General features: G+C 36.1%; 1 protein-coding gene across 2 annotated transcripts in view; it reads right to left on the minus strand.

Moving 5' to 3' along the window:
• The window catches only part of LOC127436696 (metallophosphoesterase domain-containing protein 1), a 69,191-nt gene extending 53,098 nt beyond the window's left edge, over positions 1 to 16,093 (minus strand). Inside the window, exons 1-3 of one of the 2 annotated variants that reach the window (XM_051691000.1) lie at positions 15,982 to 16,093; positions 13,607 to 14,000; positions 9,277 to 9,458 (exon numbers count right to left, since the gene is read on the minus strand). In XM_051691000.1, coding sequence (XP_051546960.1) covers positions 9,277 to 9,458; positions 13,607 to 13,773 — 349 coding nt within the window. In that variant the 5' untranslated portion in view covers positions 13,774 to 14,000; positions 15,982 to 16,093. Of the gene's footprint in view, positions 1 to 9,276; positions 9,459 to 13,606; positions 14,027 to 15,981 lie in introns of both variants that reach the window. The other variant, XM_051691001.1, reaches the window with a different exon arrangement.
• Positions 16,094 to 16,400: the final 307 nt, after the last annotated feature.

Here is a 16,400-nt window from a genome sequence, read left to right on the forward strand (position 1 = left end):
CATTTTTGCTGTTTGAAGGTCCCTCCTCCCAAGCTTCCCGTATGACGTCGAGCATGCCACGCTGCCAACGCCCATACAGCAGCTCAAATGGGTAAACCCTGTGGAGGCTTGTGGGACCTCTCGAACTACAAATAACAGGGGTTCAAGCCATTTATCCCAATTTCTAGCATCCTCGTGTACAAACTTACGAATCATATTTTTCAAGGTTTTATTAAATCATTCCACCAACCCACCTGTTTGTGGGTGGTAAACATTTGTGCAAATAGATTTAATACCTAATAATTCGTATAGTTCGCATAGTGTTCTTGACATAAATGTAGTGCCTTGATCAGTGAGGATTTCTTTTGGAATCCCCACTCGGGAGATTATTCTGAAGAGTGCCTCCGCAGCACTACGTGCTGAGATGTTGCGCAGGGGCACTGCTTATGCATAGTCCACCAGAGTTAATGCAAAGCATTGCCCACATGCGGTCCGTTCTAATGGCCCGATGAGGTTCATACCAATTCTTTCAATGGGTACCTCGATTAGCAGTAGAGGGCGCAACAGCGCTTTTGGGGTGGCCGGTAGATTCACCAACTGACATTCACGGCATGGCGCACACCACCTGCGAACGTCCCCATGAAGGCCCGGCCAAAAAAACCGGGCCATTATTCGGTTGAGTGTTTTTTCCTGTCCTAAATGGATTATGCTGAGCCGTCTGGAAGAGAGCTTCCCGACAGCTCTTCGGGACTAATAACTGGGTTGTATTTTCTTTTGTTTGAGTGTCCTGCATCACTTGATACAACCAATCTTTGATAATTGAAAAATATGGGTATGCGAGCACGACGTTAGGTTGGAGCTGTTGACCATCAATTACTCTCACTTGACTGCTCTAGAGGGAAATCCCCTTCAGGGAACTCCCTGAGGGCGGGGACTCCCTCCCTTGCGTCACTTCGACACAGAGCAGACGAAGACGGCCCTGGCAATGCCTCTCCAGCCATATCATTGCACGTCCGAGACATTATTTCACAGGACCTATCCGCACATATCTCCCTTAATAAATTCTTAAAATCAGGCCAATTCATCCCCAAAATCAGTGGATGGGTGAGGCGGAAATTAACCGCGGCCTCCACTCTATTTTTTCTCCCCCTAAATAGTATCTCAATGGTAACCACCGGATACGTGTGAATATCCCCGTGCACACACCGCACCTTCACCCGACTATTTGTGCCCAATGCCCCATCTTGTACCAAGCGCTGATGGATGGAGGTTTGAGAACAGCCAGAATCCACCAAAGCTTGATATGTATCCCCCTGGGTACATATGATATGGCCCAGCTCGATCAGGGGTGGCCTGTGGATCATCGGAAATCCGGACCAGAGTGCACAACTCCATTACTGGACAACAGTCCTGGAAATGTCCTGGATCCCCGCACCACACCCGTGGGACCGGGCTTGCCAACCTGGGAGGGATAGCAGAGAGAGACAGAGTTAGCAGGAGACAGGAGCTGTTGGGCCACAAGCTGCACTTCCCCAGAGAGTAGTGGCAACAGTCGGGCCGCCCACTGGTCGGGCAGCCATTCCCACACCTCAACTGTCTTCTCGAAGAGGTCAAGGTATGCTTTGGGATCATCGGCCGGCCCCATTTTGACGAGGGTGACCGGTTGGACAGCCGAGGTGGGCTCCGGGGCCGCAGCAGCAACCCCCTCATGTTTGATCAGGCTCCGGAATGCTTGTCTGTCCTCCGCTTGGGCATGGAGCAGGAGTTGGAAACGCTGTTCCTGCTCCAGCCACGGCTTGACAGTTCTTGATTACCTCACCCAGTGATGAGAATTCCATGATGACGTATCTCCCTGAATTTCTCCTGGGTTTCAGCATCAGTGTGACACAACGTCAGGGTTGGGGTGTAGAAAGGAGGAGACGGGGAGCAGTGACATGCTTTTATTTTCTTTGCCTCTGTGTACAGTGTATGCATTCTTTTTGATGCGTTCACTTAGTTCAATAATTAACACTCTCAAAATAAACAAACTTCTTAACAATACTCAGTAGATCAAACACTCAATATAAACAGACGCCAATGTGGCACACTCGACTCATTCTCTCTCTGTCTTCTCTGGCATGTTTGGCTGCTTTTAAGCGCTCTCTCCGCCATCACTGTAATGAGAAACAGCTGTTAAAATTCATGCCAATCAGCTTGACGAGCCACACCATTCCCTCTCTCCGCAAACAGACACATGACCACGCCCCCATCCCCATGCACAGCTTTTGAGAATACATGAGGTTTTGTCAAATTGGGGCAAAATATGAATAAATAGCATTTCAATTTCCATCTTATACTTCAGGTAAAGTGTGTATGGACTATTGATACATATTTCATGCACTATGACACATTAGAGTGGCTTTCTTTACAACTGTTCTCTCAATTAATTCTTTATCACCACGTTCATTATTCGGTATTCATATTCTGATGAGTTTTTAACTAAAATATTGCTGAATTAAATTAGGCTTTTTAGGTCAGGCATAAGAATAACTCTTGATTAGAGACGGATATCAAAAACAGAGATAGTGGCAATGCTAATTGGTTGGTTTTGCTGATTCAGATGAGAACGGTTTCCAGCAGCCCGATCTCATGAAAATTACGTGAATATGTTGACATTTTTTGCAAAATTACATCGTGATTCAACATATCGCAGTGGTTTTGAGGTGAAATGTCCACTGTGTGGTGCTAAAAACAAGTTAAATGTTCTCCCAAACAGACAAGATTTTTAAGGTTAATTCTCTATCCAGTTTTAAATCAATAAAAACCTGCCTCCCTATCCTAAACCTCAAAGCAAAACCTAGCTGATAGTGTCATAAAAAGCAAATTTGGGATGAAAAAAATGCAATTGCTAAAGCAACCACGTAATTTTGTGGTGCTTCTATGACACATTCAGCGCTCGGGTCGTGGCTGAGGTGCTCTTCGAAGTTTGAGTTTGATCCTTTGCATCAGTTGAGCTACCATACAACTCGATAATGCTTAAAATGTAGTTGGTTTTGTAATGCAAATGCTAAAATGTAATACCTTACATTTGGCTGCTTACCAAATGTAATAAATCATGCACCATGGTAAAAGTACGGTGGCGCAGAGGTGCAGAACAATGACATTTACAAAGTAAACAAAGTTCACAACATACAAAAATCAGGCTACAACACAAATAATTTCAGCCAAAACACAACAAAATTGAGTCACAATGCAAAGAACATTAGCCACAATACAAACAAATTAAGACACAACACAAATTAATTAAGCAACAACACAAATAAATTAAGTCACAAAACAAATAAATTAAGCTACAGAACAAGGAAATTAAGCCACAACACAAAGAAATTTAGCCACAACATAACATAATATGTTTAGATGTCATAAGATAAAATTTTGAGAAGAACAGACTGAAAAGTGTTTATGAACTGATAATCTGCCATTTTATTTATGATTTGTGTGAAAGTAAATAAAAGTCTTTGCTTTATTAGTGCTTTTAGTGTTCTTTCCACCAGGAAACTGATGCAATACGACAACGAGCCATGTAAAAATCATTTTGCAAAAATGTAGGCATAGTAACGTGATTCTAAGATATGAGGTTTTCAGAGAACAAGTGGACAATGTAAGTATATTATGTATAGTGTAGGTATACAGCTCCATTAAGTATTTTGACACTTTTTACAGCCACAATTAAATTGTATGAACGTGTTCAAGTGAAACTGACTTCATACATCCACTAAAATGACCTTGACCAGTTTGTAGTAATTGCAAAAATGAAAAGTGTTCAGAAAAGTAAAGTTCGTTCAAACAAAAGGTCTAGCACCATTTTTTTGTAGAAGTCCCTTTGTTTGATATTTTGACGTTAGATTTCTCTAGTATTTGTTGGTAACTAATTACAACCCTTCAGCTCTCCCTCTTCCTTCTTTTTAGGTCTTACCAGACTCAACAGGGATGATGCTTTTGAAGTGAAGTGAAGAATCTTTCTGCCAACTTACACAAAAACAAAAACAGTGTGTGTTACCTTAGCGTTTCTTCATGTATCCATGTGAAATGTAAACATCTTATTATAACAGGCACCCACCATCCATGCATGCATATTAAGAATTTAGTCACACAAACAAACACAGGTGGCAATGGACAAGTGAGAGCATAACGGAAGCTGTATATCGACCTGTACTGTATATCAACAACAGAGACATTGTAATTCATTTGATTTTATCATAAGCATTGGTTGTAATTAAATTTATACTCTTTGCGATTTCTTTGAATCATCATGTAAATAACCAGCACAAACTAACTTCTTTAAACTGCAAAAAACGGTCCATGACCTTTAGAAAGGGATTAGAAAAAAAGTCACTATGAAAGAGATTTTAACACAAATTACCACACACACACACACACATATCCATTCACACAAAAAATTGAGCCACAAATCTACACAAAAATGCCATCATCGTCTAAGTATCTGTTTTACTTTTGAGTGAAAAATTGTAACGAGTGTCAAGCTTCCTTGTTAATAATCCACAGCTAAACCTTCAGCTGAGTAAACCCATGGCAGGGTGAAAAAATTGCAAAAAGAAGAGAGCTGTAGAGCTTGAAGGAAGAAAGAGGGAGAGCACATTAAAGTTTCATGATGGTTTCTCTCCAGATAGAGACCAGAGAGATAGAATGGGGGAAAATTCCAAAGTTGAGAGAAGAGAGAGGGAAAAGAAAGGAGTAAGAAAGGTGTAAACTTTTCTCCCAAGATTCTTCCGCCCCACACACTTGCACAACCCACGCAGCTGTCACATCACCACTGGGCTAATCTATTATTCATAATATGGACAGGACAGAACAAGACAGGGGAACTACCAAGCCTCCCCTGACCTGAGAGAAAGAGAGGGAGAGGAAAACTATACTAAGGCTCCCCTTCCCAGCTCTGGCCTTCACACAGTGGCTTTTGCATAGAAAAATAATGCTAAAAAACAACACAACAACAGATTGACATTTAAAATCAACATGAAATGCCATTCGCAAGTCATTTGAACTCTGTAATGTGACTATTGTAGTGTTTCACTATTAATCACTACTAAAAATGTCACAGTTAATTAACCATAAGAATTTAGAAACTACATTAAAACCAAGAAATGTTGTATTTGTGGCAAAAATATTAAATATATAAATATTTATAATATATAAATCTATGATATAGATATATATATATATATATTAGAAGAATATCTCAGCTCTGTAGGTCCATACAATGCAAATGGATTGTGATCAGCACTTTAAAGCTCCAAAAAGCACAGACAAACGTAGTAAAAGTAATCCATATGACTCAGTTTATACAGTTTATATTAACAGTGGTTAAATGAATGTTGATACGATCACTTTTGGTGTGAAACAGATCCATATTTGAGTCCTTTTCACTATAATTGTTTACTTCCGGTCACTCGCCAATGTGTGTTCATGAGGGGAATTAGGTCACGCTGCATCTTGCGTTATGTAAGCGCATGTTCAAATGAAAGAAAAACCAATGAAGCTTGTGAAAAGCGCTCTCTTGGAAACAAATCGAGCTGCACTTCCGGTTGTATCATGTCAGATGCTGCATGAACTGATTCTGCTCATGTACGTGCATTGGAGAGCAACAGGAAGTAAACAATTATAGTGAAACACACGCAAATATGGATCTGTTTCTCACCAAAAGCGAGCATATCGCTTTAGAATACATTATTTTAACCATGAAGTCGTATGGATTACTTTTACTATGATTCTCTGTGCTTTTTGGAGCTTTAAAGTGCCGATCACCATCCACTTGCATTGTATGGACCTACAGAGCTGAGATATTCTTCTAAAAAAAAATGTTGTGTTTTGCAGAAGAAAGAAAGTCAAAGACATCTGGGATGGCATGAGGGTGAGTAAATGATGAGAGAATTTTCATTTTTGGGTGAACTAACCCTTTAAGCGATGTTGTGCTGCTTTATATTGGACCGGCTTTTACTTTACAATTTTAATAGTTAGTTAAATATTATAATTACTTAGTCTATTTATTTGTTGTATATAGTATTTTTCAGTTATCCTATTGTATGAGTTCATACTGTATATCCCTTCCGTGTCTTAAAGCACAGTCAGTTGTGATATGATTACATGGTTGTTGATGGTTAGTTTGCCTCAGCAGGCTACAGTCGCATAATAGAAAAATTTGCAGATCATTAAAACCGATTAACCATGATTTTTTTCTCAGATGGTAATTATAACGTCAAAAACTCACACTGTGGCATTCCTTTTTCAGAGTGAATCAGGATATTCCGATTTATCCTTCAAAATAAGACTAGGAGCGTGTCTTAAGAAAGGAAAGAGAGTCTGTTTTGACTTTATACTGACTTTAACATTTTCACACATACACAATTTAGTGTATCAATTGAAAAATACTATTGTTCCTAAAACTCGCAGATAAAATCTTACGACTGTGAAAAAACATTATTAAAGTGCTAAAGAAAGCAAAACTTACCTCCAAAAGAATTTGGCTACTACTGCAGTCCACACAAACTTGCTAAAACTATTGATTTGTATTCTTGAGCAGAACCCCCATCCCAGAATCAGTCCATTTCACCTATGTCTATGATCTCAAGATGGTTGTAGTATAATTTGTGATTACTAGGAATTCATTTCAGATCTTTCTGTTAGACAGTTCTTGCTTGAGGATTATTTATTGGATCTTGTGTTCTCCAGTCAGAGATAGCCTCGAGGAAACAGTAGATTAGAAGATACAAATGCCGTTCCTGGTTCCTTTAGCATGACAAAACAAAGGATCCAAATCTGCATGACCGATATAATGAGCAAGAGCAAGCTACAGATGCTTACAATCACACAGCTCCTACTGCACGACCAACACTTCTACTACTTATCCATACATTAACACAGTTAATTCATGAACATCTGTACTTCCTAACAGTTTTTCTTCTGCCTTGTTCAAATTACATGGTTGAGCAGAAATCTGCTATTTGCTTCCTCATTCACATTAACTCATTAACACTAACGAGACAATACTGCAGTTATTTCAGATTATGAAACATATAATCACAAAATGATACAGTTTTCATATGTAGCTGTAAAAAAAATCGGATATATTATATATATATATATATATATATATATATATATATATATATATATATATATATATATATATATGTATGTATGTATGTATGTATGTATGTATGTATATATATATATATGTATATAAAAAGAGCGCACCAATGCACAATAATTGCTAAACTAAAAGACTACTGTATATATAGTATGCAAATGGCAACCAAAAATGTGCATTATCAATATGTACCTGATACATAAATTGGTAACACTTTTCAATAAGGTAGTTAACATTAGTTAACATGAACTAACAATGAACAATACTTTTACAGTATTTATTAATCTTAGTTAATGTTATTTTCACTACACAATTCTACATATTAAAAGTAATGTATTGTATTGTATTTTTTAGCATTAGTTAATGCACTACGAACTAGCATGAACTAACAATGAACAATTGTATTTTTATTAAATAACATTAACTAAGATTAATAAATGCTGTAAATAATATATTGTTCATTGTTTGTTCGTGATACCTAATGCATTAACTAATGTTAACTAATGGAACCTTATTGTAAAGTGTTCCCAATAAAAAATTGAATCCCTTCATGCACGTTGAGACCTCCACTGTATTTAGCTTTCAGACTGTAATGCTTATTTTGAGGCACAGGATGATATTCCATTACTGGTGAGAATGCATGTGCGCAGCGCATTCTTTCAGATACACAGAAGCAAAGATACAGAGATGAGAAAATGAACAACGTTATAAATATTTATACAGAGACAAACGCGAGAACAAACGCGAGAACTTACTTTCTGGCACAGGACGACGCACCAGAGAGAAAGAGAGACGCAGGACAGGAGGGAATAAATAAAGGGAAAGAAGAAGAGACAGACGCAAGGGAGTCTTAATCCGACTGGTGTCTCCTGCACCCTGCTGACTAACCTATATCCATCCATTCAGATCTCCTGCTTGCTATATTCCCCTCCCGAAAAAAAGAAAAAGAAATGATAAACACCAACCAGCTCTTTGATTGTGTATATTATTGCTTTTAAGTTTTGTCTTCCTCATCTCAGTTCATCTATGTTTCCTGTAGAGGTACAATACACTGCAACTAAAGCATTAAGTCATTGCTATGACCTTTAAATGTTACTGATTGTCTGCATGATACTTTAAACCTTAAATTCTCATTGTTATTCAAAGGAGTATAATCCAAATATTTTGATACATTTTTTTTATATTTCTTATATTGTTCATGTTGAAGGAGTGTGCTGTATTGAACATAGGGATTTTACATTTTTGCAGCAAAAGCTTAAATAGTGATAAATGAAAACTTTTAAATGTACAAAATGAAACCATTTCAATCTGATTTGAACAAAGCAATTTGATTTTAAAATAGAATATGATACAGGCAAAAAAAGAGAGATTTCAAAAGTAATTGAAGATATATTTAAAGCAAAACCTAGTCAATAAACTTCATATTGATTAAATTAACCAGAAACTTACTTTTACAAATGATCTTCCTCAGTATACAGAGCTAAAATATTGCTTATTTATTTTTAATGATCATTTATAATGTTGCTGTCAAACTATAAACACTTACATCCATACAACAAACAAGACAGTGCTTAAAAGGGTCATATCAGTCATGTTTGAAGCATTTTTTCCTCCTGAGGCCCATTGTTAGTCAAGGTTTTTTTTCACCAAAAACATCATTTAGTTTTTCCATAACCATTTTTCCACCCATTCGCTAACCCTTAGAATTAAACGGTCAATTCTATTGCTTTTGCACATTTAATACTTCTATGCAAATGTGAGTGTTTAAAAATAATAGTATCTATTTTACTGCCTCCTTATTACCTGTGACTGTAACAATATGGTTAGTTATGTGTTAAAGTATTGAGTTATCCGTTGTCAGAAAGATGAAAGTCATTTTAGCATCTTTGTTTCAATAAAAGGTCTTTTTGGACTGCGGAGGACGTTTTGAGTTCTGCAATTTAAGTACCGGTATGTTTCATTGTACATTTAAAGGGATAGATCCCCCAAAAAATTTTATTCTGTATTTCTCCTTTCAAAAGTAAGCTACTTTATGTAAAATTCAAACTTATCTGATTTTGTTGCAAACAGCAGGCAAAAAATGTCTGTACAAAAAGAACTGGCACACAGGTTCATAAGGAGGCTATAGGAAGAAACAAAAAACACCTCACCGAGCCAGTCGTTAAACTTCTTGACCTCGCTGGGCAGGCCGAGCTCTGTGAAGTCTCCAGCGTGCAGTAAGACGTCACCGTATGGCATCTGAATGGTGTCAGTGCGAGAGTGTGTGTCTGAGATACAGACAAAGCGCGTATAGCCAGGGGGCTTGGGGGCATCGTGGGGTAACGGATCTACCCTGTGGAAAAACAGAGGGAGAGAAAGAGAGGTGTGGAATTGCACTAAGTTATATATCGTTCTCCCATGATTTAAACAGTTGCATTGGCAGAAGCGGGTCTCTGAGGGACACAGCAGACTTTTGAATAAGAATGGCCCACTTTAGAGCATCTCCTGCTTCGTTGGCCACACTCACAGCCTCTACCAACAACGCACACCCAGATACTGATATAAAGATACACATTAACACACATATTGCGACTTGTTTTCCTTTGTAAATTGGTATGATTCATAAGGATAAGGAAACACAAAAAGACAGCTTTAACAAAATACAACATAGGATGGCAGGTCATTGAAAAATAAGGTTGTCCGAGGTGATAAAAATGAGAAATCATTTAAAAAATCTAATTGAAAACACACGTCAAGTTTGAAGAAATGTAATCTTTGTGTCTAATTTGATTTCATACATTAAAAAAAAAATTTTTTATAGCATTTTCTACAAAATAAAATGGATTTAATGACTTCAACATGTCATGTGGTGTAACCATCAAAGGAAAAATTATTTAAGTACTTTCTTTGCATCTTGAATACATGACAGTGTACATGTAACTCATGTAACTTAATAATGTTTTTTATTTTTATTTTATTTTATTTTTTCAAACACATTTTTCAAGGTTAAATAATATATATTTTTTAAAAACATCTTGAATTTTTGAATCGTGAATATCTAGAAGTTTTCACCACATGACATTGATTTGGTGGAGTTATGAAAATATGAATAATTAACTAATTGTTTCTCTGCTTTTTTTAAATAAATATTAACATAGACTATTCTGCACTTACTCATAACATTTCTTTTCTCAAAATTTTCAGCTTTCAATGAGACTTTGAGAAATGTTCTTTAACTGAGAGATATCTATTTTTATATTTCTTATATTGTTCATGTTGAAGGAGTGTGCTGTATTGAATATAGCGATTTTACATTTTTGCACCAAAAGCTTGAATAGTGGTAAATGAAATATTTTAAAGTACGAAATGAAACAGGTCAATCTGATTTGAACAAAGCAATTTGATTTTAAAATAGAATATGATACAGGCAAAAAAAAGAGAGATTTCAAAAGGAATTGAAGATATATTTAAAGCAAAACCTAGTCAATAAACTTCATATTGATTAAATTAACCAGAAACTTACTTTTCCAAATGAACTTCCTCAGTATACAGAGCTAAAATATTGCTTATTTATTTTTAATGATCATTTATAATGTTGCTGTCAAACTATAAACACTTACATCCATACAACAAACAAGACAGTGCTTAAAAGGGTCATATCAGTCATGTTTTAAGCATTTACATTTATTTTTATTTTTTTTATTATTATTATTTTACTGTCTCTGTGTGGTTACACCACATGACATTTTTTACTTTAAGTCCCAGAAAAACAAATCAGTGACTTTGAACTCAAAACATGTTCATCATAGACAACATTCAAGTAATTGTCCTGTGTGAATTGCATTTTTTATGTATTTTATTTTTGAATAATTTAATAGATCTGGACAAAAAGATTACCGTCACGTCACTGGCCCTGGCATATCTGTAAAATCTGTAATAAGGAAAACCTCAGAAAGACCTTTAAGACCCCATGAAATCAAAGTTAAAATATTGTATTTCCGATTAATCGCGATCTTCATTTGAACAATCCTGATATCAATTCTTAAATCCCAAGATCGATCTTTCACTCAATGTGCAACCCTCTACTACAATGAGAGAAAATCACTCGCATTTGCAACCAAATTTCGTGCGATGCAACTAAAGTGAATATATATGGCAACTGGCTGATAAATGTTTACATTTCACTCACCAGTGATTGTGTAGTTTAGTCGTAAACTGTTCAGCAGTGAGATTCTTTCACAGCGTGTTGAGAGTAAAAGTTGTTCCGTGTAATGTGTGTCTGAAGACGAGATCCACGCAACCCATTTGTCACTGAATACGGTCTCTTTTAATACCCTTTCTGTTCTTTACAGTCACTTGATGATCAAAAACAACTACAAAAAAACATTTAATTCTAATCATGCATCGCACAGATGAGGTAAAGCCATTCGAGTCCTCTCTCGTTAACATGCGCTCATTTAGAGGCGCTGTTAACAGAAATGCCATTTTTTGTTAAAGAGACAGTACTGGTTTTAGCACGTGTTCAACAGATCAATGAAAATACTTGTAAATAGTACAATTTATGCAATTTAACAATAAATATGTTACAAAAATAATATATGAAATATAATATCTTATTTATTGATTCAATACATTTACGTATTTGTTCATTTTTAAAAAGCCAAAATGTGACCAAAATGATGAAAAAGTAATAAAATATAATTAGTGAAATTAATATTTTCCTAATGTGTCTAGTTAAAAGGTCCCCTATATAATTAACAGCATTAGCTGGGAGAGAATTTATTTTATATGTAAGCAAAATGGACATTATAACTGTCTTAAATCACAAATGAATCGATATTGAATCGAATCGAAATCAGAATCAAATTGAATCTGGAAATCTTTATCAATACCCAGCCCTAATTGTAAGTGCCTCAATGTAACCTTGATTTTTGCTTATTTTAAAGAAAAGGAGGAACCAGTCTAAAATAATTCTGTGTAATCAACATTATGTTTCAAATGTACAAATGTGTTGAATGAGCTTAACTTGTACTGAACCCGGAATATTCCTTTAATCTGCAAGTGTACTCCTAAATATTGCCTAAATTAATTTTTAGCAGATATGCATTTAAAATGTATAGTTTTTCTCATCCTGGAAATGAAATAAAAATACTGATAACACATCTTGCACTCACAGGCATATCCAGATATATATGCCCAATAAAATGCTCTATAGAATGAGACTGTCCCCCATTAATACCACCTGCCAATGACTATCAATAGCAAGAAGAAAATCACGATTCACAGTTATGACTTAAACTACAAGACTCTAGGTATTTTTTTTTTATTTTTTTTTACAAGGGATGAGCTCTTCGATATGTTAACCCACCGCATCTTCCTGTTCCAAAAGGAAATACCTCAGCAAATGAACGAAAACTGCACTTACCAAGCCATTTCATTCCATAAAGTGGTAGTTCACCCAAAAATGACAATTCTGTAATTATTTACCAGATAGAGATGTTAGGCCAAATGTTGAGTAGGGCTGAATGATTTGAACAAAAAAACCTAATATTGCGATTGCAATTTGAACTGCAACATGATAAACATATAAAACAAAATTGAACCATATTTTGCCCATGCTTTACTGCCGACTGGAAATACTGTTTAAGAAAGGGTTTTCACACTTGAGTCCTCTTAAAAAGAACCAAACTAAATAAAAAAATAAAACTGTGAAACAATGACATTGCATCTGTCTGCTTTTTACCTTCTTTGGTTCAATTTGTTAAAGGGTCAGCTAACTTTTCCTCATTATTTTTTTGAAACCCATTCAATTTGAATATTATTTTATTTCAATATAATAATAATGTTAAGAAATTATTATAGGATTACATTATTTTTTAATAGTAATAATTTATTATAATGATAATAGTATTAATTATTATTATTCAATAGTAATTTCTTTCTTTAATAATTTCTTATCTTGCTCGTGGCATTGCTACGCAGTCCGGTTAAACCCTCAAGCCTTTATTTTGGCGGAAGCTTTTATTTTGAAAACTGAAGGAATGGAAGTTTCTTTTGTTTGTGGTTAATTTGACAACAGCCTTTTAATCCAGTGAAAATCTTTCATCTGCCTTGCTCTCCACAAAAAAAAACAAAACAAAAAAAAAAAAAAAACGCTGTCATGGGGTTATTTAAAAAAAAAAAAAAATGTAGTAAATTGAAAAGTGTTCAGACTATTTATTTATTTAATTAAATTGCAGTCCTTGCGTTTTGATAATAGCACTGGTTCATATCGCAATTTCGATTTTATTTCGATTAATCGTTCAGCCCTAATGTTGAGTTTCAGTCACTTTCACCTTCATTGAATAGAAAAAAGCAAATGCAATGCAATGAAAGTGAATGGAGACTGTAACTATGGAAGAAAGTTATAAGGGTTTGGAACAACATGGAGATAAGTAAATTATGACAGAATTTCCATTTTTCAGTGAACAAGATGATGCTGTGTATGTTCATGTGTCTTACATGTGGACGTGGGGGGGCTGAAAGCGACCCTGGTTGATGTTGTAGAAGGTGAATGCTTGAGTTGGGTTGGTGCTATATTCGTCCACTTCTACGACTCCTCTTCCTGCTCTTTGAGACTGTTGTTGCTGTCGCCGGGCTGCCATGATTTCTGAAAGTGTGAAAGCCATGGCAACACACACTTTCTCTATCTCTCTCTCGGTTACACACACGCTGAAGAGGCCTCGTTAAAGAGATTCCACCACAAATGAGGTCAGATGGTGTAGGACAGTCTTGGGCAGGTCTGTGAAAGGGTCCGGGTTCAGGACAAGGCAGAATCACCGTATTTATTGGCGGGCCCACCGTACTGCCCCGCTGCTGGGGTAGTAAGACTGCATGCCGTCCTTCACCGATGCCACTGGAATCAAAATACACAGAAGACACCTGAAAAAAGGGTGCGAGAACAAGATAAAGGCAGATGTGAGGTTTGACAGCGGCATACTGTCAAAACCAACAATAAGACTCGCGGATGATGCCGGTATGTCCCACTCTCCTGCGTGTTAGCGCTGAGATCCAACACAAAGCCATGGTAACCATTCTGTCACGATTTTTATGTCTAACAATAGAGTTCCCTACACTTTCAAGACTGAGGAAAAAAAAAAAAAGATGCGATGAAACAATGAGACAATTGTTTGGGAAGAAAAAAGCACCCTGAGAGCCATAACATTATTTTATATATAACAAGTAGTGAGTAGAAAGATTTCTCGCTTCCTTTGGAAATACACAATGCCTCAAAACATTCAGAATAACCGAAAAAACATTCTGATATGTGGAAAGAAAAAAATTATAAGTTAGAGTCATGACATACAAGATAAATGAAGACAGAGACTAAGCCAACAAAGTAAAAGTATGAGGGACAACAAAAGCCTTTCAATCAGGATACATTGTAACCCTGGCATTTAATAACAGGGTAGTGTTAAAATACTGCTGGTCAGATAAAAATCTTCCAAAAGTCACAAAAGGTCTCAATAACATCGCATAATACATTTTTGTGAGGGTTTTCCTCTGTACTTCTGTACTACATTTGAACTGGTAGCAAAATATTCAGTAAAAAGTACTTATTTATAACATCAAAAATAAAACAAATGCATATCGTATCATATTGTATCATTCTTACATAAATTATAGTATCACGGTACAGTGATGATATTAATACCATGGTATTTTGATATACTGTATGCTGTGGGGTACTGAAAGATTACCATGTTTATCATTTACATGGTACTCTACCAAGATAGCAATCACATACATCTCTGATATATTTTAGATATTTTTATCTAGAAAACATCACAATCTATTAAACATCTGCTAAACATCTTTAAAAAAAAGATCAGATTTACAAACATTTTAAATTATAAACGTATCAAAGACATCTGATGAATGTCTTACTGACATCAGAATGAAAATGTCTTATAGACGTACTGCAGATGAGCAAACAATGTAAAAAAAATAAAATAATAATAATAAAAGAAACACACACATGAAATAGACATCTGGGTGATGTACGTCTGCTATTAGGGTAAGGTACTTCAGAGAATATCATGGTACTACCCCAGATAGCACACATACATATTCGAGATATCTGTTTTAGATCAGGAATGCATCACCATGTTATTTACATCTGATAAATATCTTAAAAAGATCAGATTTACAAACATGCTAAATCTCTGCTGAATGTCTTATTGACATCTGAGACATACCTATTGACATACGTCTTATAGATGTATGGCATGCAGATGAGCAAACAATGTAAAAATAATCATAAAAAACGTCTTCCAGACAGATGTAAACACACACATCAAATAGATGTTTGGGTGATGTAGAGTATGTGTGCTATCAGGGTCCATGGTACATATCCGCAAATCATGGTATTACCATGGTACCATGCCCAAAAATAAATAAATAAATAAATAAATAATAACAATTAAATACCATACACATTAAAATGATTGAATACGCAGTTTTTGATACTTTTGTGCCAGTGTATCTTTTGTAGTCACTTAGTTTTCAAAAACTGCTTAATTGACATATACATTTGCTAGGCTGTTCATTAGGCAGAATTTTACTAGATATCATTTGACACATAAACAAATAAGTCAGTCAGGCCGGTGGACTGTAGAGGAATAACAGTGAGACCACGAGCCCTTTCATTTGTTTTAGTCTGCTGTTCTAACAAGGAACAATTATATTAATATCAATACCAAAAAATCAAGCATCTTTACCAAACATTCAAGAATTGACTGTATCTATGGTAACTGTCTCCGCTTCACGAAACCAACAGCATCATTTACAAACGCGCCCTCTTTCACATACATATTCATGCAAATCTATTTACATACCTGGTTTTTCTGAAACTTCTGCCTTTTCGAGAATGTTCACACTTAATGAAAAACCAGGGAGAGCGTGAACACGCAGCGGCTCCTCTTGTCTGCAGAGGCACGCGCTGGTTCGTTTGAACGAGAGTCGCATGGTGCCCCGGTGTGTGTGTGTCTCGCGCTGTCACGGAGACACGCCCCCGCGCGCTGATCTGGATGTATCCTGTATGAAAACCATAGCTCATGAATATTAATTAGGCTGCCCCTATCTTCTGAGAGCGTCCAGTCAAGTCCCCTCATTTATATTCAGAGACCAACCCCTGAACTTGTTAATTATCCAGCTGATTAGCGCCCACTTCCCAACGACTGTTTTTCAACCAATCAGTTAGAGGCACTGGGTGAACGTCACCCTACGTAATTAATATTCATGAGATAAGATTCCG

The sequence above is a fragment of the Myxocyprinus asiaticus genome, chromosome 47 (genome assembly GCF_019703515.2).
Source record: "Myxocyprinus asiaticus isolate MX2 ecotype Aquarium Trade chromosome 47, UBuf_Myxa_2, whole genome shotgun sequence".
NCBI lineage: Eukaryota > Metazoa > Chordata > Actinopteri > Cypriniformes > Catostomidae > Myxocyprinus > Myxocyprinus asiaticus.